The sequence below is a fragment of the Cottoperca gobio genome, chromosome 16 (genome assembly GCF_900634415.1).
Source record: "Cottoperca gobio chromosome 16, fCotGob3.1, whole genome shotgun sequence".
Classification (NCBI taxonomy): Eukaryota; Metazoa; Chordata; class Actinopteri; order Perciformes; family Bovichtidae; genus Cottoperca; species Cottoperca gobio.
Genome location: NC_041370.1, coordinates 22,123,703 through 22,150,673, shown reverse-complemented (window position 1 = coordinate 22,150,673; position 26,971 = coordinate 22,123,703). Strand labels below are relative to the sequence as shown.

The window sequence follows — 26,971 nt, the reverse complement described above, 5'->3', positions numbered from 1 at the left end:
GCTCACACTTATCTGACAGGTTTGAATGTGTGTGAAATACTTGAGCATGCATCAGCTGAAATCCGTTTCTAAGAAGTTGTAATATAACTCGTTTAAAAAGCACTAATGCTCAGTCTGCCTGCCCAACTTCACCTCAAGTAAACCTCAGACTCAACTTCTACCAAACTTTAGTGTTGCCAAGCAACACAACTCTTATCTGCCACCTACACATTATGGGATGTGTGGGGAAAGTGTAACTATAAAAAGAATGCATGTTCCAGTATCAGTTGCCATAATGCATAGGAGAACATTTGACAGTAATTACCCACAGATGACAAATTCTGTTAGGTGCAATATGGATGTTTTATTAGCTTATGTTCAAACTAAACCTTTTCAATGCAGTGGCATGTTTAAACAGAAACTGACTCAAATTCAAACCCATCAATTTGACTTTTAAAATAATTTAGCACCAACAACAATACTCCCGGCATCATTAGCATGGATATAGAGGGATGTAAAATAAGCCATAAATTTATTTATTTTGGAAACCCAGTTGATAAAAGAAAACAGTATTCAACTGATGCCTTTGTAGAGCATCCCTCTGACAAAGGCATTGGTTTGAAAACAACCAACCTTTCCTAACAAACAATAAGGATGCCTCTTCCCAGAGTAAAATATAAACCAAAAAATATCTTTTCAACAACGCCACCAGGTGTGTTGTAGTCATGCCCATGCATTCCATTGAGGAGACTATCAAGGCCAAGAGATCACTTAGTGAATGAAGAATTATGCAAATTGTTTACATATAATGTCAATGTGATGTTTCAATCAGACCTCTATGTTGATTTTAACAAAGCGGTAGTGCAGGGATGTCGGGTTGCGCAGCAGAAACATTCCTCTGTGTTCCTTCGGCTGGTTGAAGAGGGTGTTAAGGAAACCGGGAACACTGACAAAGCCCAGAGCTTCCCCACAGCCTGTAGACAGGGAGAAGTCGCCGTGAGTGACCCAGCCTAGAGTCACCCGGGAGCAGTGAGAGGTGACGCTCGGCAGAGGGTCCGGCCACAGCCCGAAGATGAGGTCCGTGGAAAACTGGGGGGATGATTTGGATTCTTCAGATGTGGTGGGGTTTGGTTCAGAGGCAGGGGGAAGGTCTGAGTCTTTGCCCTCAGTCTTATCAGAAGACAAAGATGACGCAGCAGCTTTTTTGGGGTTCTTCTTCCGGCTTCTTATTCTACTTTTGAAGTGGTCTCTGTGTGGGGGCTCCTGGGGGCCGCTGCTGCAAGGCTTTTTATTCAGCAGCTCCAGGTCCTCCGCAGTTGGCACACACACCATGGCGCTGAGCTCTGGTTTGCCCTTGCAAAGTACTGACAGACGGACCCACACCAGACTCATCCCATGTGCTGTGAGAAACAAGGTCATGGCTGAACGGTCGAGAGGTGGCAGTTCCGCGACACGGCACGGCCTTTGACCTTTAGATGTTGTGGGTCTGCACCAACCAGAGAGCAGCCTCAGTGACTTTCTGTTCCTAGGAAGCATAAAAACAACCAATATCCATTTACAACAAGTGATTCATATTCAGAAGAAAAGTTTCATTGGTCCCATTAGGCTCCCTGAGAGACATTACATTTTGTTGAAGCACATTTTTAATTCCTAATGCTGAAAACAAAAAGGCAGCCAATGGACGGTGAAAACCAATCCAATTTCTTTCTCATAAAGTCATTCATTACTCAAAGCTGGTGTGATGGTTTTATGAGGATAGATGCAACTCTTCCCCTCTACTAATCTCTGTGATGTATTGCAGCAATTTAAGGCTGGATGTACTTTGGGTATTCTCATCAGGGACATTATGATGAGAGGGAGGTAGACTGGAGAAGCACCATACATCAAGCCTGTCAAAAGCTGTGCTGGGGTCTCTTAATCAAAAATAGGAAAAAAGTGATGATTGGAACCCAAACGCCCAAAAACAGTGCACATCTCTGCCCAAGGGACCTTTAAAAGTCAACAGCATTAATATTGTTGGAAGTGTGATTTAGATGTGCAGGATGTTAAATGTCTGAAAGGAGCTTGGCGTAAAACTGCAGTGGGTGTGTGTGTTTTGAGTCAATACTGACATGAGTTCATTTTCACAATAAGGGAGAGGATTAAAAAAAAAAAAAAAAAAAAAAAATCAATCTTTCGTATGTCACAGACGTGAATATAAGAGAAATAAAGACAATCATTCACCTCAGTACAGTGACTCGGCTCGGAGGCTTCGTTACACTGATATCTCCCTGTGATGTCATCTCCTCCTCCATCACTCTGTCAGCCTCTGTTGGGCTTTGGCTCCGGCAGTCTCCTTTCCTCTCCTCTCCTCCTTCCCTCAAGATCAGCTCCCACTCCTCGGCCAGCTGTTGCCATGGGCAACAGAACGGAGCCAGACAGCCATGTTTAATGTAATTGGTCCTTTTTGCAGGCGGACGCCTACAGCAGAGGTCACAAGGTCAAACCCTTGCCAAACTGTTGGGGGCAACCTGGTCAAGTCAAGAGTGTTGCTCAGCAGATGGTAGTGGATGAGAGGCATGCAGATGCTAATAATGCTGCATGCCTCTCATCCACTACTATCTGTGCGCTGGGAGAGATCTGCATAATGGACATTTACTGGGGTCAGAGCTTTGGAGTGCTTCCCTTTATCAAAACCTCTAATCCACGGACATTCTCACCACTTACTACGTCAGTGAATGTTACCTCTGCTAGCAGATGAGTGTGTAGTTATACAGTAACAGACGTTAGTTCCAGCATAGTCTCATTAACACCTTAATGTTTTAACTGAAACATTTTCCCCTCACAGTTTAAACAGGATAAGTTTGCCAAAGGACGATGAAACTATATTGTTGATCAGTAAAATAGGAATTTCATTTTCTGGGCAAGTTCTTAAGATTCTGTTTTATATCAGCAGGCTGACTTGTTATTTGCCAAAATAATAATACAAGATACGCAAAAGCTTTGGCTGCACAAGATGTCCCCGCTGAAATCAGTGATAATAATATTAATAATAACATTACTACTTTTGGTTCCGTTCCTGCTCAGTTTTAAACTGACCTTTTGAACTTGGCCAGGAGCTCGGCCTCCTGCTCCTCCTGAAAATGAACGCCTGCAGGGCAGTCTGGGTAATCATGGGGGAAGTGTGGGGCTGCTTTATTCTGAGAGTGTTTCAGACTCATATTCAGCCCTCCAATGCGAACTCCTCTGTACACCTGGAAGAGGGAGAAAGAAGGCAGAAAAGAGTAAACACTGGATTTTAGGGAACTTGACAAATAAAACATACCTGAGGGCTTCTGGTCTGCCCTTACATTTCAAGGTACATTTCACAGTGCTTGCCCAAACGAAATGGAACTGCCCCAAAACATGGAGGAGAAAAACAAATAAGGAAAACATCTTTAACAGAGTTACCATACAGACTGTGTTACACAGCACCTTCAGTGAAATATTAGGAAACCTACACATTTTCAGTTTTAATTAAACACATATCACCCAGATTTGACCAATTAAGCCTCATCACTCTACCTGATACACTATAGCTGATATTTATTCATGTTTAAAACAATATGTGAAATGATGCTGCTTTCACACCTAACCTGTTTGAATCTGTTAAAACAAACTCGGGTCTGTTTGCCTGTTAGTACGGTTCTTTTAGGCTGGTGTGAAAGCTGTCAATCAAACCCTGGTCTGGACCAAACAACTGAACTGAGACCGCTAGTAAAGGCTTCCAAGTGAACCACAGGACTTTATGACAGCGCGTGTGATTTTATCATTTTAAAAAGCAAATAAATTCATCTGTCGATCGTGAAATCTGTTTAGGAAACGATCACATAGCCCAATTGTTTTGTATAAAGCCATATCATTTGGTAACCACTGGTAATGCGTATGCCCGTCAGCGCTGGTATTTTCCCTGATTAATGGGTCAAAAGATGTTAAAACTGCTGAGCTTGTAACTGTCTCTGTGTACGTTGTCAGGTCATTAAGTCCATTAAAAAGTCCTGATTCATCATAACATGCAGTCTAACAATATTAATAATTCTTATAATAATAGTTATTTGTTGCTCTTCGTGACACCAAAGAACATAAATATACACTTCAGAAGCATTATAGTGCTACAAAAACTGCTGTCAGTCAGAGGAATTGAATTTCCCCACATGGGTCCTGATGCCAAACTCTCCAATCAATGAGTTACCGGTCAGTCTGAATGACTTCATGTTTACTCCTCTTGGTTCATTTGTAAAAGTCAGTACAAGTCAGTGTAAGCAGGAGCCGTACCTGAACTGAAATGCAACAATGCATCATTTGTTCCCTTGGTCCAGACTAAATGAACCAAACTACATGTGTGAAAGTCTCCTAAAATAGGCAGCAGCCTATCAGAATTCTACTTCCTGGTAGAAATTAAAAGATTATTGAGTGAAATTCAATCAAATAAAGGCACTGTCCATGCTACCTACCAGTGGGACCCAGAAGGCCATGCCCCATCCTTTAGGAAGCAGCAGGTCCCATCCAGAACCCCAGGAGCTCATCTCATGTCCCACCTGCTTGCCGGGCTGTTGAACCAGCAGGATGGGGACTCGACCCTGCGGTGGAGTGGGACTCAGCCTGGAGCCCGGCACCAGCACCTCGCTTCTCATACGGTTCAACTCCTGTGGACAATGCAAAGAAAATGCTAGAGGTAGGAGCAACATCTAAGCTCATCTTTCTTCTAGAAATAGAGAGCTTAGGGTTAGGCCTAAGACGTAGAAGAAAGCATTAAGATAAATAAGGCACATACACTATGGAAGCATAAGTGCAATAAAAGTGACTGAAAAGTACTGTATTCCATTTCTTGTAGTAAGAAAGAGAAACTACCTGCTCGGATATCTTGTTATCAGTGACGTTGTCCCGCACAGACTGCTCCCACAGGTAACTCTGACAGCAGTGTTCTGGAACTCCTCGCAACATCAGCTCCCTCCACTTCTCCTCGTCCACCTCTGAAACAGACGCACAGCACAAACAAGGCACGCTCCTGTATAACTGGGTTTCGTAATAAGTACTTCAAATGATTTTTTATTTTATTTTTTTATTTTTTTAAAATTGTATTAAAATGCTGCTTTGTCAAAGAGCATAACATGTTGTAGTAAATGTTTTCATGTACAATGTAAATACTTTATATTGCAGTTACTTGAAATGAGTGTGCACAAGTGAGATTGATCTTGGAGCTGCAATAAATAAATAATTATTAAATAACATCTTTGTTGTTATGGTACAGAATGATCGGATTTGAGCATAGAATAATTTGCAGTTCTGACTGATTTTTGAGCATGTGTAATGTAATGTAATGTGAGTCATTTGAAACTCACATTCAAAGTATATAACCTCATCTGACTAGACGATCATTAAAAGTAATAATACAATGATGGGCCCACGGATATAAAGAAAATATATTTGGAGGGGGAAAAAAAGGAGAATGCTCCCACATACAGTACCAGTCAAAAGAGTGGACACACCTTCTCATTCACATTGAATGAGAAGGTGTGTCCACTCTTTTGACTGGTACTGTATGAAAATAGGGTCTTTATCCCACAAATGATCCCAGTGAACCTACAGGTTTTATTCTGCAACATTAAGCAGGTAACTCAGTAAACTGAATTCTTGAGGCAGGCTTCCAAGGTCTGGATCTCGTCCCATGTGGAGAATTAAAATAAACACAAGGTGGAATGTATTGTATGTGTAGTGTATTGGCTAATATGGCTACAGAACCATTCACACTTTGGGTAAAATCTTGCAGCTGCAGTTATTAAGCCCTAATGTAAGTCAGCCAGCTGTTTTTCAGATTCAAATATAACTCTCTCTCTGGAAACTAGTAACACTTCCCGCAGCTCTCCTGATCCTGAGAAAAACTGTGAGGAAGAGACGCTTCAAAACACAACATGCTCCAAAAATAGAGAAAGAAATAAATACTAAATATGTGGGCTGTGAATATGTGATATGCTGCTGTCAGCTGTAATGACCAAAAAAAAAGTCCCCGGCTTACCCTCACCCATCACTGCATGCCATTATGAATGTCAGGGTCATATTTCATCACAACATGCGTTGGAGCTTTTACTGGCGCAGGGTGGGCTCCCACATCTGTCATTAAACAAACTGATCCTCTTTAAGTCACTGCATCAGTTAGCTAGCTAACAGTGGAAAAGCACGTTTGTTTTTCACCAACTAACTTAACAAAGATGTATGTAGGCATGGACATAAGGCATAATATAAGACAGTTATAGCTATGGTACCTTCAAGGAAATGTCATTTCCTTTATATTTTTAAGTTTGACTCAATTTCTTTTGGCCTAATAATATTGTAGTCTAAAACACCTAAAAGGTTGATCGAAACAAACCTTTATCTTGTCAGTGAATCAGCTGTTGTCTGTAACTGAGGGTGTGTTTGGAGTACAGGGTCCTGCCAGGATTCGAACCTGGAACATCTGCATGGCCAGGCAGAGGCCCCCCGGAGCACAGAACCAGATGTGTACTCGCTGAAACAACCTCATGACCACAAACAACAGACTGATTCTATGCTCAACTATAGATCTCACTCACTCACACACACACACACAATATGACATTTGACAAAGTCCACATTAGGAAACAGAGGGTAGGATTCCAGTCTGTTAACCATGTGCATCTGTAAACTAAGTGCCCACACTCCTCCACTGTCTGGTAGGTCAGATTTTACCTTGTGCCTGCTTTCCACAGGGCAAAGCTTTAACCTTCTTTGTTGGTAAAGTCAGCCTGGGGTCATCTACAGTCAGACCCAGCACTGTGCCTGAGGGCAGCTCTCCAGTCCCATAGATGCCTGGAACAATTATACAGTCATGGTTAGATAAACATGCATATAAATACCTACCAGACAGCAAAAAGTAAGTAAGTACTAGGTGACGAAAAACGACAGAATTTTGGATCACATTGACAATAAAATAACAACAGACCTTTCAGTGTGTGAAAGACGTCAGCTTGTTGTTGATGCAGGTTCATCTTGCTCTTGTTTTGGCAGTGCTCAGGCCACCAGAGGGGAGAGGGCTGGGATTTATTCATTTCCTTACAGAAAAAACACAGTTCTTCAGAGAAATGAAACTATATTTCAGATGCTTTCTGCTTTCCATGTGGCTATCACCATAATTCTTACTTCACAGTCTGTAGCTGCTTCCATAGTTTCTGCCAGAACAGAATGGGACTGTGGTCCAATCAGGCGATAGCGTACAATCTCCATCGTGAGATCACTGCAACAGATCCACGAGTTACACAGAAATGTCACATAAAATAATTCCCATCACTATTTTGAATAAAAATAATAATTCCAAGTCAAATTTATCTCAGTTTGCATCATTAAATTCACTACTAACTACACTAACTTTATAACTATTCCATTTGAGCTGGACTTCCAGGTAACCGGAGTGGTGGGAGATCTGGTTCCATCTCCTAGGATCTTCTTGGCAGGAGGTCCACTGGCACCCTTAAATGATCGCTTTCTCTTGGTTCCAGTTATCTGCTTGGCCTCAGGGGTCTTTTCAGGCATTGGCTCCAGTTCTAGAGTGGCAACAGCCTCAGCAGGTGTCACGACTGGAACAACTGGAGGAACTACGGCCTCACAACACTGGCACACAGTTTGTAACTCGGGAAGAAGGTCCTGCAAGGCACACACATGTACTGGAGTTAAAAAATATTGCCTACCTACCAGAACAAAAGAACAACAACACATTGAAAAATGGGACAAGTGCAGCTGCAGCGACAGCTTTGCCTCAACTCGTCAAAAAGAAAGACAGTAAGAGTCGTGTATGGATGTACTATGCGCTTGAGGCAGATCCTCAGGGATTAATAATAACTTGGCAAAACTAGTAAACATGCAGTGCCATCAAACTTTTCAGATGAAAGGAAACACTTCCAATTCAGTGAAGAACCTCAAAGACAGACATCCAGATTTATTCAAAGAATTTAAAAGGTGAGCGAGTTTAAATTCATGTTAACGTGACATTAACAACGCAGTGGTTCCTTTGTGTTTATCACTGTTCAAATGTTTTTATTAAAGGAGTGTATAGTGCATTGCATACATGGAATTTATTGTTTTTGTTTTTTACCGTAGCATTGAATATAGAGTATAGAGAATTGTGGATAAGGTATAGACTATTAAATGATTGGTATCGTGACATCACCCCTAAAACCCACCGTACCTTTTTAATACTGGGATGAGCCCAAATCCACAGCTGCCTGTGGGTTGAGTCCTGTGTACGGGGTCTCCAAAGGAAAGTGACAGGGCCCAGGGGCAGCGCAGGGTACTGTCCTGCTTTGTACACCACCACACTGCCCTGTCTTCGCCCTGATAGACACAGTGCTGCAGCAAATGTAGGACCTGGAAACACACACCACATGCAAATGACTTCAATTATTCAAACTAAACTTGGAACTTTTAACATTGAAATTAAATTTGAACTTTGAACATTTCAAACAAAGGAATAAAGTATTGATCTATGAGTCTTTGATTATATTGTGCAGTTCTTCACAGTACAGATTACCACTCAAACTTCCTGAGGAAGAATGCAGGGAGAAAATAAGTCCAAATTCACAGTCATTTTGAGCATAAGGTAAAGACAATGTATTTGTGGTGGGGTAGGGTGCGTTCTCACCGGTCTCCTTGCTGGTGAGTAGTGACAGAGAAGACAGCAGCTTGTCTTCGTCTCCCTGTAGCTCTATGCAGCAGTAATAAGAAAGGTCCTGAGTCGACAAAACCAAAAAAGGTCAATATTTTACAGAAATCACGTTAATTACAATCCTAATTTTGTAAAAACTAAAATTAAACACAACACACAATCCAATTCTGTGATGGTTACCTGAAGCAGACAGTGGCTGCTCATTGCCCTGTAGCTAGGCCGGTAGCATTTGTATGTGGGTCGGCTCCCGAGGCAGTAGCCCCATTTTTTAACCATGTGGAAGCGCTTGGCGTGCCAAATGTGCGTCTCCAGCCACACGTTCTTCCTTTGGCGGCGGTTGAACTCCAGCAGCAGGTTGCCGTGCCGGCGGCGGGCCTTGCGGCTCTTGCTCTTTGCCTGTTCCTTTTTCTTCTTTGGGCCGGACTGGAGGCTCTTCTCCCGCTGGAGGAGGAAGGGGACAGAAATGTCACTTTACTCAGAGAAGGAGAAGGATGTCTATGGAACAAGTGACAAAGGGTAAGATGTTAAAAGGAAATATTCTGAGCATTACCATTCTGTTGGCCACGTCTCTTAGTCTGCAAGGGAGCCGCTTGGTGTTGTGGCTCATGGCCCGTCTCCTCATGTGTTTGGGCAGGGCTCCAAACACATGACAGCTGCCCGTTGTCTTGGTGACTGCTTTCAGCATTGTGCTCACCTCTGCCGCCCTGGCCCGGGCAAAAGCTCCAGCTGAGTAGTGATGGGAGCGGAGGAGAGAAGGAAGGAGGCACTGCATTATAATGTCATTAATCTGACTTGACACTGCATGTGTAGAGAAGTTAAATGTAATGTTTATTTTCTGAGTGAAACAACAACAGGACTGCACCACATGAAAGTAATGGATCTAAAAGTAAAATCTGTTTATAATTTATACGAGTAGGACAATGTCTTTACCAGTGATGTACTTGGGCATCTCCTTGGCGTAGCCTCCACCATCTTTCTGGTGTCCACGGACCCATCCACCCCGTTGATGGGGGTTCTTCGGCCTTTCTGTAGTTGGAGGGACGTTAGATGGGCCCTCATCACCAACTCCACCTTTAGAAAGATCATTATTTCAGGGCCATCCGGTAAAAATAGGTATACGTCTAAAACTGTATTACAAACCATGCAAAAAAGACAACTGCCCCGGGACAACTGACACTCAGGGGCAGTCGTCGCTATGGCAATTACTTTGTCTTAACCCGATTAGTTTTAAATGCGTTTGTTAATAAAGCAAAAAATAAAAACAGGAGAGATAAGGGTCTTAGTGGGGCTCCTGTACAGTATATTTACATATGTCATATGGTGGTTCTGACTTAAAGTGTAGCTGTGTCAAAACTGTTTATATTCCTTCGGTTGTTATGAATACACAATCTAGAGAATTCCTAAACAAATGTGTGTTTAATTAGATTCCCAAAGATCTCACACCTGACTGACTATTATTACAGCATAGGAGTCCCCCTAATGAGTTTATTCGACCATGAATCAACATTCATGGTCGAATAAACTCAAAAAATGTCCATCATTACTCCCTTAAGACAAACTCTGCATCCACATACAGTAAATGTACAAGTGGCAGGGACTGTATTCTATATATAACAGTGATGTGTTTGTTAATATAAGTGTTAAATAATTCACAGAGGCAGAGTTAGGGAATAATGATTGTATCAGACAGGAAGCAGAGAGACATGTGTTGACCCAGTGAAACGCTGACCATGCAGCAGCATGGAGTGAAGAGGGCGCATACAGTACGAGCACAATAAAGGCAGATAAGACAGGGCACAGTACCGGTGACCGGGGTGTCCCCTCCGTTCTGTGTGCTGCCCTCCACATTAAGCGGAGAAGACGGATACTGAACACTTGCGGGCTGGTTTCTCATCTTCTTTCCCCGCATCTTCACTTTAGCTGCAGACATTTTCTATACATAAATAAAAACAAGGCACGTTTTAGACGTCAGCTGACACTGCGGCTGATTACCAACCGAAACACTGACACTTTAAACACCTAAATGACATGCCAATATTCACTGTTGCTAAAATTAGCTAGCTAGCTACTTTACTCCAGGATAGCTACATGTTAAGTTGGAGAGTTGGTTTAAAAAGAAAAATACAACATGTATTTTGTTTTAAATAAGTACAGAACGGTTATATAGCAAATATTCACCTCTAGATTCCCCAGTATGATTGCACGTCAGAAACTTTGTTCAAAATGTAGGCGTCCTCTCTCTTTCCAGTTTGCTATCACCATGTGAGTTTTCCTTCTTCACGCTGGTTGGCGTAATGTTTGCTTCCGGACACGTGGTATTCATTGTTGTAGTGCAACAGAATAAGCGCAACTCAAATGTTACTTCCAATCAACCGTCATTTTTCTTGAAAAGTGTCCTCCTGTGTAACGACTAGTCTTAATTTGAACATCAGTATTGAAAAGTATGCCCGTAACGTCCCGTAAAAAAAGGAAAATAAAAAACGTTTGCGCGTCTAAAACGTAATTTACAGTATGCAGCTGCCATTACGTAATCCAGTACTCCTGCAGCTTTTCTTTGACATTGCGTGCAGCTCTTTTACAGCTCTTACATTCACTTGGTTTGATAACACATATTCCTAATAAAATGGCTGCATTAATCAGGAGGATTGTCAACACAGCTAAAGCTCCTGCTGCTATCGGCCCGTACAGGTGAGAAGAGCTGTGAAGTCTGACCAAGTTACAGCTGGCTCACAGCTGACGCAGTAGCAGTCAAAATAACATCCATAGACCGCACGTTAACAGTGTTGATGGTAAAGAGAGTTATGGCTATTGATATTTTCCTCAATATAATTGAACAGTTGTGGTTCTGTGCACTGGGGAGTCCGCTGAGGTTGGAGGCAGGGCAGTAGTCGTTCATTGAGATGTGTTCGGGAACAAAGTACAACTTTTTTGGATTGCACTTTAACTATTAAGATCAACAGCATCCTGTGGTCATTTTGTGTTAAAATATTTCTCAATGCAGTTCTCCTTATTTATGTATGACTTTTCATTAAATGTTTGGTAAAATTGTACAGCTTATACACCAATATTTGCAGTTGTGAAACTACTTGAACCCCTGGAGTTGATAAGAGAGAAAAGCACGTTGAGGTATAATCAAATATTGATAATAGAAAGTACAATGATACATACGAATATTTATTTATTTTAAACACCAGAAAGGACAAGAATCAGAATCAGAAATCTTTTATTAGTCCCACGACGTGGAAATGTACGTTGTTACAGCAAAAGAAGATGTCCCACTATCTGAAAGAGATAACCGAGCCTTCAATCCCATGTCGATGATCATGTGTCCCTGTTTGTCCCAGCCAAGCAGTGCTGGTGGATCGGACCATGTACATCTCAGGACAGCTGGGGATGGATGCTGCCAGTGGACAGTTGGTGGAAGGAGGGGTTCAGGCTCAAACCAGACAGGTAAGCCACCATAAAACACCATCATTCATTCAATGATAAATCAGGAGCAATACAAAATAGGAAACTATGCAAGATATTATTGAAGTTGTTTACTGTAATAATGAGTATGATGTGGTTGCTTGTGACTCCACTTTTATTTTGTTCACTACATTAATCTCTCTTAGGTTTCAAGATGCTGCTACAGTATCAATATATTCAGTGTATCATTAGAATGTATTATTGATAGTAAACAATCCTTTCTTCAGGAGCTTCCTATCATGTAATGTCACCATCTCATTTTCTATCATTATGTCTCACAAATGAGTGAATCAAAATACATGACTGAAGAACGTAGCACCTATATTTGGAATTATTTTCCCACAGGCTCTGGTGAATATGGGTGAAATCCTTAAAGTCGCTGGGTGTGGTTATGAGAATGGTGAGAACAACTTTATTGTCTGAAAAGTATTGCGTTTTGAATTGTTCACTGTGATACGGAAGCCAGTGAGAAAATCAATTTCTGCTCATCCATTTTCGAAGTCTGATCTAAATTGTGTTTAGACTTAACAACATGAGAGAAAATAAATGTTGTTAGGTGGAATTATTTTTTTGTCAGGATCATTGTGTTTGTTGAGTAGGGACACAGCTTTTATGTACCTTGTGTTTAGAGTGCATGGGGAAATTAAAATTCATCTGTTCATAAGTCATAAACGCAGGAGAGATAATAATTTAAATCAGACTTAGAAAATGAATCATCAGAATGTTTAGTTTTTTTCTCACTTGCCTCTCAGGGCTTCCATACTTTGAAGTTCACATGGAGGATCATTATTTTATTCTTAACATACATTTTGTCATTGTTTCCTGCAGTTGTCAAAACCACAGTGCTCTTATCTGACATGAATGACTTTACCAATGTCAACGATGTTTACAAGCAGTGTAAGTATCCTTGATTCATTTATCGATAAGATTTCGTGTTTGCAATTTTTCATTGCTACTGATCCATGGTAAAGAAACTAAAAACATGTTATAAAAGGCTTTCTTGTGAATCTCAGGCAAAAGTTCATCACTTGCATCTTTTCAATACAGTCATGGCCACTGGGTGTCAGCACAATCCAGGGAAACTGCATTGACCAGGCGTACATACTTATAACTAAATTGGTGACTTTCACTTGCTCTTTGTGCATACTGGCCTTATTCTTATTCATTGGTTACTTTTCTTGAGTGCTCATGTATGGTTATAAACTCTTTATTCATTCACTGAAAATGCCTTAACATAAAATCAAGCAATCTTACCACTATATTTGTCTGGCCACATCCTTGAAACAATTGTTATGCTTGAATTTGCCTCTTCATATTGTAAATATGCCAAGAAAGTATGAAACCAATATTCAGAAACAAGCTGACTACACTGGGAGGGACTGCTGACGTGTGCTGAGTCACTGCGCAGAGTGAAAGCTGCTGCTCTGCCAGTGGTTTAAGCCTTAAAGTAAATGTTAGACTACATGCCACCTCTGATGCTCCACAGACAGCCAACAATCCTTTAACTCTAGTGACAAAGCCCACATGGGAAGCCAGAAATATTCAAAATGTAGAGTATGACTTTCATCTACATATTAATTTCAGTGTCATTTGAAGTATTTTTTTTATAAACAAAGGAATGGTTTGGAATTCTTTATTGATTGAGTTTGAGCTTTGAGCTTGCTTTTAGCTTTGAAAGGCACTTTATAAATACAATTTATTATTATTATTATTATTATTATTATTATTATTATTATTATTATTATTATTATTATTATCCATCCATCCATCCATCCATCGTCTACCGCTTATCCGGGATCGGGTTGTGGGGGCAGCAGCTCCAGTAAGGAACCCCAATCTTCCCTTCTCCGGGCCACATCCTCCAGCTCCGACTGAGGGATCCTGAGGCGTTCCCAGGCCAGTGAGGAGATATAATCTCTCCACCGAGTCCTGGGTCTTCCCCGGGGTCTCCTCCCAGCTGGACGTGCCTGGAACACCTCCCTAGGGAGGCGCCCAGGTGGCATCCTTACTAGATGCCCGAACCACCTCAACTGGCTCCTTTCAACGTAAAGGAGCAGCGGCTCTACTCCGAGTCTCTCACGGATGGCTGAGCTTTTCACCCTATCTCTAAGGGAGACGCCAGCCACCCGTCTGAGAAAACCCATTTCGGCCGCTTGTACCCGTGATCTCGTTCTTTCGGTCATGACCCAGCCTTCATGACCATAGGTGAAGGTCACAGACTAATGATGCCATAAGGACCACATCATCTGCAAAGAGTAGCGATGAGATCCTCAGACCACTGAACTGCAACCCCTCTCCTCCACGACTACGCCTCGATATCCTGTCCATGAAAATCACAAACAGGATTGGTGATAAAGCACAGCCCTGGTGGAGGCCAACATTCACTGGGAACGAGTCCGACTTGATGCCGAGTATCCGGACACACCTCTCGCTTTGGGCGTACAGGGATTGGATGGCCCTCAGAAGTGACCCCCTCACCCCAAACTCCCGCAGCACCTCCCACAGTATCACCCGGGGGACCCGGTCATACGCCTTCTCCAGATCCACAAAACACTTGTAGACCGGATGGGCTTACTCCCAGGCCCCCTCCAGGATCCTTGCGAGAGTGAAGAGTTGGTCCGTTGTTCCACGACCAGGAGGGAATCCGCATTGTTCCTCTTCAATCAGAGGTTCGACTACCGACCGAACCCTCCTTTCCAGTACCTTGGAGTAGACTTTACCAGGGAGGCTGAGAAGTGTGATACCCATGTAGTTGGCACACACTCTCTGGTCCCCCTTTTTAAATAGGGGAACCAGGCACCCCTAGGCACTGTCCCAGACTTCCACGCAATGTTGACGAGGCGTGTCAACCAAGACAGCCCCTCAACACCCAAAGCCTTCAGCATTTCTGGACGGATCTCATCAACCCCTGCGGCTTTGCCACTGTGGAGTTGTTTGACTACCTCAGTGACTTCCATCAGGGAAATTGACGATGATCCCCCATCAGCTTCCAGCTTTGCCTCTACCATAGAGGGCGTGTTAGTCGGATTCAGGAGTTCCTCAAAGTGCTCCTTCCACCGGCCGATAACCTTCTCAGTTGAAGTCAGCAGGGTCCCACCCTTGCTGTACACAGCTTGGATGGTTCCTCGCTTCCCCCTCCTGAGGTGCCGGATGGTTTTCCAGAAGCACCTTGGTGCCGACCGAAAGTCCTTCTCCATAGCTTCTCCGAACTTCTCCCACACCCGCTGCTTTGCCTCTGACACGGCAGAAGCTGCCACCCTTCTAGTCCTTCGATACCCTGCAACTGTTTCCAGAGTCCTCCCGGATAACATAACCCGGAAGGACTCCTTCTTCAGTCGGACGGCTTCCCTGACCACCGGGGTCCACCACGGTGTTCGAGGGTTACCGCCCCTTGAGGCACCTAAGACCTTGAGACCACAGCTCATCACCGCAGCTTCAGCAATAGAGGTTTTGAACATCGCCCACTCAGGTTCAATGCCCCCAACCTCCACAGGGATGGCTGAAAAGCTCAGCCGAAGGTGTGAGTTAAAGATCCCCAGGACAGGGGCTTCCTCCAGACGTTCCCAGTTCACCCGCACTACCCATTTGGGTTTACCAGGTCTGTCCATAGTCTTCCCCCACCCCTTGATCCACGTTTTTTCCCATGAGTGGTGGGCCCACAGGATGGATGGATGGGAGGCACCACGTAGCTTCTTCGGGCTGTGCCCAACCGGGATCCGTGGCAAACCCGGCCACCAGGCGCTCGCTGTCGGGCCCTCCCTCTGGGCCTGGCTCCAGACAGGGGCCTCGGGCTTCCTCCGGGCAGCGTCTCTCCTTTCGTTTCCCTTTCTTTCATGAAGTCGTTTTTGATTATTATTATTATTATTATTATTATTATTATTATTATTATTATTATTATTATTATTATTATTATTATTATTATTATTATTATTATTATTATTATCAGCTTATGTAGGGGGTCCTTTTGAGGTGGCCCAGTTTAACCTACTTTATAATCTTATCTCGGTAATGTTTGTTGTTAATGCCCATGTCTTGACAAGGTTGTCAGATTGATTTTTTGTGGGGTTTTTTAACTTTTAAAGTTTTTCCTCGGCTCCTAAAAAAAGTCTGTTATAAACTGTGTTTAATCAATGTTGTTTCTAGTCATTGGAATATCTCAGACTGAGAAATTATACCTTAGCATTTAGAAAACAAAAAATAATAAAACATTTGTGGGTTTTTTCACTAACAACAATGGCATTAGGTAAACAAAATTACATATAAAGCGTTACATTTTTCGGAAAAGGAATGAATATTTGATGGTTATGGACCAAAGATTTAACTCTATCTCTAATAATATTAATATATAATTTTATGGTCTTTTTTCTGATGAGGACATTTTTGTCTTCTTTGGACATCCATGCAACTTTCTTTAAAGGTATGCACAAGGGTTGAATATGTGTGTGTTTGTAAACTAATGCTATTAAATGTGCTGCTCTCTAGTCTTCAGCACTAACCACCCAGCCAGAGCTGCCTACCAGGTTGCTGCTCTCCCCAGAGTGAGTATTTGATGAAAAATGATGCACGTTTCTATTGATTCTGTAGTGGATTCAACCAAACTGAAAACTATGTTGGATGTTCTCTCTCTCTGTCTTTTTTTCTAGGGTGGACTGGTTGAGATTGAAGCAGTTGCTGTATTGGGCCCTCTGACCGAAGCTTCCTAGCATCTATCGAAAAATGGAAACTGAAAAACCCATGATCATGTAAAATGATTAATTATGTGCCTCGTTTTGTAGAGCAGTCAAGAATTGATGAAACTAAATTCCTGTTGAGCACGAATGATTTCTATTAAAGATGTATCATATTTTGTAGATCATTAATCATAAACATGTCGTGGGTCCCCCCGCAGACTAACAGTCAGGATAGGTACTTTCTCCCCTCTCATTGACATCCATGAGGCGACGCTGCATTTTACTTCCAGTAGCTGAAAAATGTCTAAGCTTGTTTGTTCTTATTGAATTAAACTACCAGCCATACCCATGGCATTGTATCCTCTCATTGTGCCAGTGGATTGATGATCAAATACAACTCAATAATAAATGTTTTAATTTACTTAAAGGGTGATTTGTTTGCTTGATATCAACAAAGTCACTTTGTGACGTTTCTTTTTCTTTCTCAGTGATTGGTTCTATGAGTTCTTACATATCGGATGATTGTTGATGATGAACTGAGTTTACAGGTGACAGTATGGGTTATGCCCCAGATCATGGTCCAACATAGATTACATTTTACAGCAGTCCTGCTCTAACTAATGTTCTAATGGTTTTTGGATTATACTATGAGCATAGAGTTCATCAAACATATTGTTTCATTCACTTAAAATTAAACTCAAAAATAAAAAATAATTTCCAGAGAAAGACGAGCACAGACCTTCTTTCTCACGAATGTTTCTCGATGGTCCAGGTTCCCACACTGCATTATGTGTACAGTATGGGTACAGTATGCTAATAGGGGAGTTGCGTCATCTCAAACATGGGATATGAGAAGCTGATGCAGCTCTCATTTTAATGGACGTGTGGCCGAGTTTAAGCATGTTTGTACACGTTTGAATAATGTAAGTGGCCTATTGTCACTGAGCACTCTAATGTATGTTTTATTTTAAATATGAAACATATATTGAGGTATTAGAAACACGGTGTGTTTGCCATACACTCAAATATATTTTGTCATTCATTTAAAAATGCACATGTATTAGTGAGTACAACTTTATTCTGTACACTAGGTTAGCAGAATCATAGACAAAGCTCAGAAAAAGAATATATTACAGAGAAAAAAACAGATGGAAAAAAGATCTCAGACATCAAAACAAATTTTGTTCCCACATCCATCACATCTGACACAATTTAAATCATTTTCTTAAAACTTTACACTTTTTATGACAAAGCATGTTTAACTAAAGATAATTTAATCTACTATTTATCTACCAGGTGATCTCTACGGAAGCCGTTATCTTAAGATCACAAGTTAATTATTTTGTTATCAACCCATAATTTGGTAGAAAACAAAAACATATTTTCTCTTTCCTCCTCGTTTATCAGAGACCAGGAGTGCCATGCCAGTATGCAGAGATGGCACTTTGACAACTGTAGCAACTGATTTAACTGAACATATCAGATCAACTCCATTATTGACCATTATTGTTATCTCGAGATAACACAATAATTAACTTGTGATCTCGATATGGCATTTAAAAAAGAATTGCAGGCACGACCGTCCTCAGCTTCCGTAAATGTCTTACTGTGCTACACATGTACGCAATGCACTCAAACCAAAACCAATGTGCATCTGACATCAGCGTTACCGGGCCCGATGAGGCCTTTGAGTTTATAGTTGGAAATATCTTTATTATTAGGAAGACAATTGTATGAATATCTGCCAGCTACAGTGCAGCTGCACAGAATGGCTTCATGGAACAGCACGACAACATGTCAGTACTTGGGTCATCTGCATCCTCAACCTGGCAATGATTCATTATGTCTTCACTAATCGTTTGCATGTGCATCTCATCATCTGCATGCATTTAGTTTCTTCCTTAAGCAACACAAAGACATTGTATTCATGATGTTTCCTTTGAAATCAATAAAGTGATATCAGAAAACATTTTTTTAAGGAAACATTGATTTGACTTACAGTAGTGCTTATCAGTATAACACTGTACACTCTGTTAAAATGTAGTACTGTCATTCCTATTAATTAAATCAACCTTATAAGAAAGGCTGCAATTAAATAATGTGTAAACACCAAAAATGTGGATTTATGGCAGAATTTAGACTTCATAAAACCTAAAAATTTAATCTGTGAAAAATCTATTTTATAAAGGTGATATAAATTTAAGCTGGCAGTGTAAACATTGCCAATGTGTTGTTCATCCCCATAGTTTGCTGTCTCTGTCACCTCAAACTCTTTGCATAATCTTATTCACAGTTATGTTTGGCTTGTATTCCTCAGAAGCAGCTATTTTAAATAATCAATGATTTACTTGGCAAGTATCCTTCCCAAGTTCATCACACTGTCACCAGAGTTCACAGATTTCACAGAATATTGCACCCTCTTGTCTCACCTGTCTACATGTGTTTGTAGCAAGTTCTTTGCATAGGCCTGCATGTAGAGTATGTGTCTCCAGGCACTAAAGGTCTCAGTAGAAAAACTTTCTAAAAAGGTTTATATTTACAAATGTAGGAAATATCCTAATGACATGATATTAAGGCACCATGCATATTAATGTATCTGGTGAACAGTTTGGTGAGCGCTGATGACAACACTGAAAATCTAGAGTTTATTTCTTTGTCTTGCTTTTCTTCCAGTTTCCGTTCAATCGTAGCTTTGGGGGTTTTGTTATTTTGGTGTATCTCTCCTCTCTGAAAAAAAGATAGAGAATAGAGTGAGACAATCCTAAAACATGCAACATGACATCCACTTCCACTATTCATGTTCAGTGTTTGAATTACAGTATGGTTATCAAAACATCATATAGACAATATTTAACTTTTTTGTATCAAAATTCTCTCCCCTACTCTGTTATCCAGGTTTTATCCACCCCCCTAAAAAGTTGTTTATGTTCACCTGGCACTGTACATTTACGGGATAATATTCAGTATACTAGATACAGAGTATATTCTGCAGTATTGTTTTGGGTTTAAGTGTGGTTTGTGGTTGTGCTCTTACCAACTCAATCCTCCTTTTTGGCTTTCACGCTCTCTGTAACCTCAGTTTGGGACATCACTGCGCACACATATTGAGAGGAAATCAATACATGATACAATACAAGGCGCATTGTAATAATTCATGCTGAGGGAACTTTTCCTTGTTTAACATATGACTTCACCATCACCAAACTTAAGAGGTGCAGTGAAGAGCTAGCATTCTTCCTTAGTCACATCTGGTTTACTAGTGACACACACACGCACAGCACACGCACATGCACATGCACATGCACACGCACACGCACACGCACACGCACACGCACACGCACACACGTGTTATGTAATATGTCTTTCATGCCAGGTCAGTATTCTACACGTGATGCCTGGAGGAGTCTCTGCCCTAAAAGTACAGCATGTTCTCTGAGAGTCGACAGTGGGGTGCAGGAGGTACTGAAAACCACAAGCTCTTAAAGTAATACTTTAAGTAATACTTTAAGGGCCCTACTAGTTTTGCTGTTGTTAAACGCGGCCCCCATTTACTTCAATTCATATTCAAAGTTTTTTCAAATTTAACCAGGGAATCACTGTACTTTGTATTGAAAAGGTGTGAAATTACCCATATTGTGGCCAAGTATGTAAAATAGTGCTGCTTCTGTATCTGCGTTAAAGACTTCAGTACTGAGGGAACAAATGGCATCACTACAACATCCTCTAAATGAAATTGAACAGATGTAATGTCAAAGTGGATGAGGATCTGAGTAGAATCGCACAGAGGAATCACAAACACATAAAGACTGACTGAACAATGAGCCCTGAAAATGGTTTTACCTCACAATGATTGGAATGCAGTTGGTGTTGTGGAGCATTACATTGTCTTATGTAATTGGAAGCAACAGTGCATGATTATTCTGTAGTCAGTTCACAATAGAGTACAATGAGTGAGAGTTGCGTGACTGGATCTGTTGTGCAGACAGCATGCTCCTTTTATAATCAACACACTCAAGACAAGCCTTCATTTCTCACTCAGAGAGTGTGTGGCTGCTTTCTATTTGCTCACACTGCGTTATCTGTTCAGCCATCACAACCCAACACTATCCTGTTCATCCTGTCAGCTGCGACCAATCACAGGAGTACAGGCCTATGTGAAGATTTGTTTACGACAAGAACGGTTGGCTCACTGAGTTTGGTGTTGCTAATCATGTGTGTGTTGGATACCCGCTTAGTTACCAATGGCAGCACTTTTTTTAGGGGTGATGTTGTATGTGTATTGGCCGTATGTGTAACAAGAAGATAGATTGGCTAATGTGGCTGGTGAAGGATCATTAATTGTTTACCTGGATGTAAACACAATCTTATCTATGTGCACATTACTGAAATGTCTTCTTTCTTTGTTAACCTCTTTCTGCTTCTTTGCACATGCTTAGTGCTTAATGTTTGCATAGATTTCCCAGCTATTTCAGCCAGTGGCAATGCTGTACTGTACTCCATCCATAAACTCAGCCCTTCAATCTGTCAGTACTGGCGGATAATGCCTTATCAAGCAGGTTAAAACATGATTTGATGTCTTAAAGTCAAAGTTAGCATGAAGGGTTTCCCAGGAAATAATTCTTTGTTTAATCAAGTAAATCACTGAACAGTAAACTCCCTCAAGACATACAGAACCCTCCTTAACAATGGCAGACATTTTTTTCCACTGGAATCCTATTGTCATCCCTTCCCTTTTGTTATAGACTATGCAAAGAAAACAATAAAATTACTACCAAGATAAGATATAGAAATAGATAGAGGTGCAAGTCAGAGTTTAATACCTTGAGGTGAGGACTCAGGAGCTGGGGCTGAAGGTGGACTCAACCACAGGTGCTGCTGAAGAGGTTTCTGACACTGCTGGTACAGATGCTGGAACTTTTGCCTCCTCAACAATAGCTTGGGCCTCAACAGCGACTGGAGATAATGGAGGCATCTCTGGAACAGTTGCTGCAGCAATCTTTGTATCTATTAGATGCTGTGCTACATCGACAGGTGCTGAGACTTCACTTGGTGCTAACGCCCCATCTGATACTACAACTTCAGCTGCAGCTTCAATTGGTGCTGGGGCTTCAGCTTCAGTTGGTGATGTAGCTTCAATTGGTGCTGTAGCTTCAGTTGGTGATGTAGCTTCAGTTGGTGATGTAGCTTCAGTTGGTGCTGGGACTGCAGCTTCAGTTGGGACTATAGCTTCAGTTGGTGCTGTAGCTTCAGTTGGTGCTGTGACTGCAGCTTCAGTTGGGACTGTAGCTTCAGTTGGGACTGTAGCTTCAGTTAGTGCTGTAGCTTCAGTTGGTGATGTAGCTTCAGTTGGTGCTGTAGCTTCAGTTGGTGCTGTAGCTTCAGTTGGTGCTGGGACTGCAGCTTCAGTTGGGACTGTAGCTTCAGTTGGTGATGCAGCTTCAGTTGGTGCTGTAGCTTCAGTTGGGACTGCAGCTTCAGTTGGTGCTGTAGCTTCAGTTGGTGCTGTAGCTTCAGTTGGGACTGCAGCTTCAGTTGGTGCTGTAGCTTCAGTTGGTGCTTGGGCTGCAGCTTCAGTTGCTGGTGCAGCATTGTCAGTTGGAGCCTCTGCCTCCACAGGATTAGCCACTTCAGCAGGGGCCTCAGCCGCTACAGCTGCTGCCTCTTCCACAATCACAGGGGCTTCTGCTGGCTCAGATACAACAGGTTCAACAGCAGGTGTGGCAACTTCAAGAGAAGCCTCCGCTGGCTCAGCAGCCACCTCCTCAACAACAGCAGGGGCCTCTGTCTGCACAGCTACAACAGATTCAACAGCAGGGGCCTCCTCTGTAACCTCAACTAAGGCTTTGACCTCAGGAGCGGCCTCAACCACAACAGTTTCTACAGGGACAGCTTCCTCCACATGGGGTAGTGTCTCCACCACCTCTACAGCAGCCTCAGGTTCAGTATCGGCTTCAGCTGGAGCAGCAGCCTCTGGGGCTGGCTCTGCAGGGACAACAGGATCTGGCTGAGGCTCAGAAGCAGACAGGAGGTCCTCCCCAGAGCCAAGATCCTCTTGTGCCTCAAGGGCTACTAACACAACGTCCGTCTCATCATCGGTTCCTGGTTGAAGATCGTCCGGTAATGCAGTCTGCACAGGCAACTGCATCTGGTCCTCGATGGTTTGTGCATCTTCTGCGATGATGCCATTTCTGACTGCTGTCAATACAGGGAGGACAAGAGAAGATGGATTAGGATTTAGGACTGGCAAGCATGGGGCATCAGTCTTCATCAACCTTTGTGATGCCTTGTTTGATCCTAATTGATCGATCTTAAAACTTCTTTGGGGTTCTTTGAGCTAATCTAGGCCGTGAATGGTTTTGTTAATAAATGACACATTTCCCATGACAACATTTTTATCAACATTCATAAAATGCATCCTCGATGTGACATTCAACCAAGAATCAACTTCTATATTGCAGGGCATTACGCATTTTCCTGTATGTTCTTTTCTTGAATAAATAAACTCCATTTAAAACTGCATATTTGTATGTTTTTAATGGTATGTTGTAGTACTGCATTGCATGTACCTTTGTTGTACTTGTAAGAAGCCAAAGACAAATGTCCACTCAAGTGGACAATAACGTCAATCTAATCTAATCTAAAATGTGTTTATTCATAAAATGGTTTTAAAATGATGATCTGCTAAAACTCATAACAAGAGCTTAACTCAACATAGAAGGCAGGAGATGGGAAATAATGTAATAAGGCACACATACTGCATTGCTAGAGAAATCATCCTTTCATTTCCGTAGTTGGAAATGTGATTTATTGAAGCCTGTGTTTGTATGAAGCCCAGAGGACATGCAAGTCACTCTCTGAGGAAATGAAATACACGTGACAATCTCTTTGCTGCCTTTGGAGAGATACCCTACCTTCATTCTCATTCCCTCACCCTTGCTCTTATAACTGTGTGAACAAGCCATCAGCCCTACAGGAGATGAGGAACAATAGTGGGCTCGGATACTTCAACTCAAATGTCAGGAACTGCATCTCAGTCACAGGAATCCCAACAGCCTAACAGAAGCTTTCAAAGTGTCCTCTTATCACAGTTTCCCTCAACAGTGTTTCACAGCTAACTTATTTACAAAAACACTGGCTGGACTCTGTTCACAAATGAGACAAACCAGAAGGGTTCAGACAGCTGAATGGGTGGATAGTTTGAACATTGCAGCTTCCTGATTTTATTTGTCTGTCAGAAGCGGTACAAAGAGCTGAGAGTGATGGGTGGAAGGGAATGTGGAAGAACACGTAACAAAGAAAAAGTATTTAGGCTGTGTGAAGTGAACTATTTCTAATAATATCACATGCTAAGAGTGGATAATTGCAAAAGTGTTTTCAGACAGTTGTTTTTACAGTCTTTAAAGTCCTAATAATTTTTTGCAAAAATGTTGTCCATCAGTTTCCGCCTTACACACCAACTACCACAAAGAATGCAAAGCTGTTGTCTGCACAGCAGGCCAGAACTGGTGTTAAAGAGTCTGTTCGGGTGGAGACAGAGACAGCCTCTCCAGGCATGGACGACCCGTGTGTCAACATGATTTAGCAGCCAAAGATGACAGAGATCCCAGTCAAAACAGTGCCATGGATGACCAAGAGCACAGAGAGGGATGAATGGAGGGGGACATATGGGTGGGGGCTCGTACAGGGGATGGGACCAGTGGTAGGCTTGGATGGCATACAGCTGGTTTGTTGGAAAGACTGTAGTCACTGTATAATTAAAAACTCCACCCATTCATTTGTAGAAGCCTGCCTGAAATAGTACAATCACTGGTTCTCTTGCAAGGGTGATGTAAGAGCCTGGAAAGCTTCTCCAGGTGACCATAGCTGGATGGCTGAAATGCTCTGACACAAACAGCACTCTCCATCACAGGTGGAAGATGGAAATGCTGTACACAATTACAGAGGAAATAAACAGGTATTGTTTAGGCTTTGGTCATCCGAATACTTTCCTTAACAACTATAAGCTATAATCAAAGTATTAACTTGATAGAGAGTAGTCCGATGCAAAAAAGGAAAATTCTCTAACAAGGACAGTAACTGTGTGTGCGTATGTGTATGTGAGGAGATGGAGTGAGAACATACTGTACATGCAGCTGTGCCAGGCATGACATAGCCATGTACCAGGAGGTTGAACCCATGAATTGACAATCACGGTCTGTGTCAGGCCTCTCAGTGGGCGTCTGCACAGGCTTGAACATAAGAGTCCATATGTAAAACCAAACAAACCAAGTCCATTACTCACAGAGCAGTACTGCATGTTGACATGCAAAACTACCATGCAGCAATTTCAGTAGTCTGTTTTCAAAAAGGGCATCAATCTCCCAGCCTCTCGTCTTTCTCCATTGCAATCCGGCTTCTATTGTTTGTGTGAGCTGTAAATTCCTGGAGCCGATTTCAAACACTCCTTATCATGCATAATCAGATGGTCATTTTCTTCTTTTTGAGAAAACCTTTGCATACATTTTGAAGCACAAAGAAGATGCATACTATCTTTTGGCAGTTCTTGTAGGAGCTTTTTTTTGTGTTTGCTAAATTCACAAATCAGACAATTATAAACCGGCAGAAAACAGGTTGAGTTACATCTCTAGCCTCAGGCTGCAGATGTACTGCTAAACACTCCCAGCTGGCTTTCACTCAGTGCTACTGTAGGAGATAACTACAGTCTCAATTCTACAAATATAGCTTCACCTACATGTAAATGCCAATTAGCTTTGTGGAATGGCGTAGAGAACCAATAATGAACACACAAGTCAGCTCTCATTTCATCAATTAATCATGCAATGCAGTTTTTGTCAACACACTTTCAATGGACATCGAGCTAGAAATGGCTCATTAAAAATAAATGCTAAGCACTTCTGGGTAGCGATAAGAAAAAGGGTAAACATGAATAATTCTCTCCATGAGCTACAGTGGTATGCTGTGCAGCAGAGTAGAGTGAGAAAGCACACGGTGTTCCAGAGCAGCAGTCACACACCCCTCAGCAAGACCTGACTTAACAAAAGTAACTTACTCTACACATCTAAATGTAGAGTAAGTGTATAAATCATATGTCATGCTTACCAGTTGAATAAACACAAAGATAAAGACACTTTTATACATTTAAATTCTACATAAGGGATCACTACTTACCCACGGTATCTCCATTGCTCTCCTCTGGCTTTGTACCTGGTCTTTTCTCTTGATCAACAGTCTGTGCACTGGATGAGGAGCACCCCATGTTTGAAAAATAGAGTTAAGATGAATTTAAAAAACCTATTATAGAAAGCAGTGAAAACGCTCTTCAGTTCCTACGAGTAGCTGGGCACCATTATCTCCTCTAGTCTCTGATTTTATGCATGGCCTGCTGCCTTCTTGACCCAGATCTGTTGCGAGAATGCAGCCAAGCAGTGAAGGCACTTCTTCTGCTGAATGTTTCCTGACTGCCTCATGCTCACAGGCTCACTATTCATGCAGGAGGGGGAGGCACACATGTGTGAATGAAGTGTGTGTCCTCCCCTTTACTAGGAGTGTCCCCTATGGAAGAGATCCACCACCTGGTGGTTTAGGGTAGCACATGTACAACGTATGCTATTTCTTTAGAAGGGTTGAGACAGTGATGGTATGCAGTTATACCGGTATGCAGCTTTGTTAAGGCCCTGTCACACATATCCGTATGGCAGAAACGTATGCAGGCGCATACGAAATATTGGCAATACGTTGATATAAATTAAGGGTAAGTTGTGATCGTTTGAAGGACGCCGACGATACGCCGAACACGCCAGACACACGGCCCTGTCACACAGCTCCGTATGGCAGAAACATATATATGACGTATGTGAAAAGTAGCTCAAAATGTGTCAGAGACCAAATACGTCCAACTTTTCTACAGCGGTGTTGTAGCTGACGTATACATAACGTATACATAACAAATTATTATACGTATGTCAAACATTGATAGCGTATTACTTACTTATTTAAAACGTATCAGAGCGTCTGGTCAACGGAGCTGGAAAAGTGCCATCTGGTTCACGTCATGCTGATGCTGGAGTACGGCTAACATGCTGAACGCTAGCTGTACTGTAGAAACACGTTTAATAAGTTACTCCGTCGTCAAGCATAATCTTAACATAGGGTGAGAATAGGG

At 42.0% G+C, this 26,971-nt stretch overlaps 3 protein-coding genes across 4 annotated transcripts; 1 reads left to right on the top strand and 2 right to left on the bottom strand.

Moving 5' to 3' along the window:
• Positions 1-318: 318 nt before the first annotated feature.
• Positions 319-11,074, bottom strand: pop1 (POP1 homolog, ribonuclease P/MRP subunit). The gene is made up of 16 exons (XM_029450719.1): positions 10,850-11,074; positions 10,475-10,604; positions 9,602-9,742; positions 9,222-9,397; positions 8,852-9,112; positions 8,648-8,735; positions 8,195-8,373; positions 7,379-7,653; positions 7,153-7,246; positions 6,956-7,064; positions 6,703-6,822; positions 4,849-4,970; positions 4,452-4,643; positions 3,058-3,212; positions 2,203-2,439; positions 319-1,504 (listed from the first exon to the last, which is right to left on the bottom strand). The coding sequence occupies exons 2-16, from the start codon at positions 10,599-10,601 to the stop codon at positions 808-810; spliced, it is 2,973 nt and encodes a 990-aa protein (XP_029306579.1). The 5' UTR covers positions 10,602-10,604; positions 10,850-11,074; the 3' UTR covers positions 319-807.
• A 98-nt stretch (positions 11,075-11,172) lies between these two features.
• Positions 11,173-17,230, top strand: LOC115020777 (2-iminobutanoate/2-iminopropanoate deaminase-like). Its single transcript, XM_029450721.1, has 6 exons — positions 11,173-11,359; positions 12,016-12,121; positions 12,485-12,539; positions 12,968-13,036; positions 16,622-16,677; positions 16,783-17,230. The coding sequence occupies exons 1-6, from the start codon at positions 11,295-11,297 to the stop codon at positions 16,840-16,842; spliced, it is 411 nt and encodes a 136-aa protein (XP_029306581.1). The 5' UTR covers positions 11,173-11,294; the 3' UTR covers positions 16,843-17,230.
• A 1,836-nt stretch (positions 17,231-19,066) lies between these two features.
• LOC115021837 (skin secretory protein xP2) lies at positions 19,067-26,289 on the bottom strand. 2 transcript variants are annotated; one of them, XM_029452551.1, is made up of 4 exons: positions 25,978-26,289; positions 21,630-23,004; positions 19,844-19,900; positions 19,067-19,536 (listed from the first exon to the last, which is right to left on the bottom strand). In XM_029452551.1, the coding sequence occupies exons 1-2, from the start codon at positions 26,063-26,065 to the stop codon at positions 21,644-21,646; spliced, it is 1,449 nt and encodes a 482-aa protein (XP_029308411.1). In that variant the 5' UTR covers positions 26,066-26,289; the 3' UTR covers positions 19,067-19,536; positions 19,844-19,900; positions 21,630-21,643. The 2 variants fall into 2 exon arrangements, with proteins under 2 accessions (XP_029308411.1, XP_029308412.1); XM_029452552.1 differs by having other exon boundaries at positions 21,630-23,001.
• Between the last annotated feature and the right edge of the window lie 682 nt (positions 26,290-26,971).

Coding starts and splice junctions, on each gene's coding strand:
- pop1 (XM_029450719.1), bottom strand. CDS start 10,601: ATGTCTGCAGCTAAAGTGAAGATGCGGGGAAAGAAGATGAGAAACCAG. Junction 8,374..8,647: donor ACTCACCAGCAAGGAGACCG/GTGAGAACGCAC, acceptor GTGTGTTTCCAG/GTCCTACATTTGCTGCAGCA. Junction 4,971..6,702: donor CTGTGGAAAGCAGGCACAAG/GTAAAATCTGAC, acceptor CGTCTGTTTCAG/AGGTGGACGAGGAGAAGTGG.
- LOC115020777 (XM_029450721.1), top strand. CDS start 11,295: ATGGCTGCATTAATCAGGAGGATTGTCAACACAGCTAAAGCTCCTGCT. Junction 11,360..12,015: donor GCTGCTATCGGCCCGTACAG/GTGAGAAGAGCT, acceptor TGTTTGTCCCAG/CCAAGCAGTGCTGGTGGATC. Junction 13,037..16,621: donor CAACGATGTTTACAAGCAGT/GTAAGTATCCTT, acceptor GCTGCTCTCTAG/TCTTCAGCACTAACCACCCA.
- LOC115021837 (XM_029452551.1), bottom strand. CDS start 26,065: ATGGGGTGCTCCTCATCCAGTGCACAGACTGTTGATCAAGAGAAAAGA. Junction 23,005..25,977: donor GAGCAATGGAGATACCGTGG/GTAAGTAGTGAT, acceptor CTGTATTGACAG/CAGTCAGAAATGGCATCATC.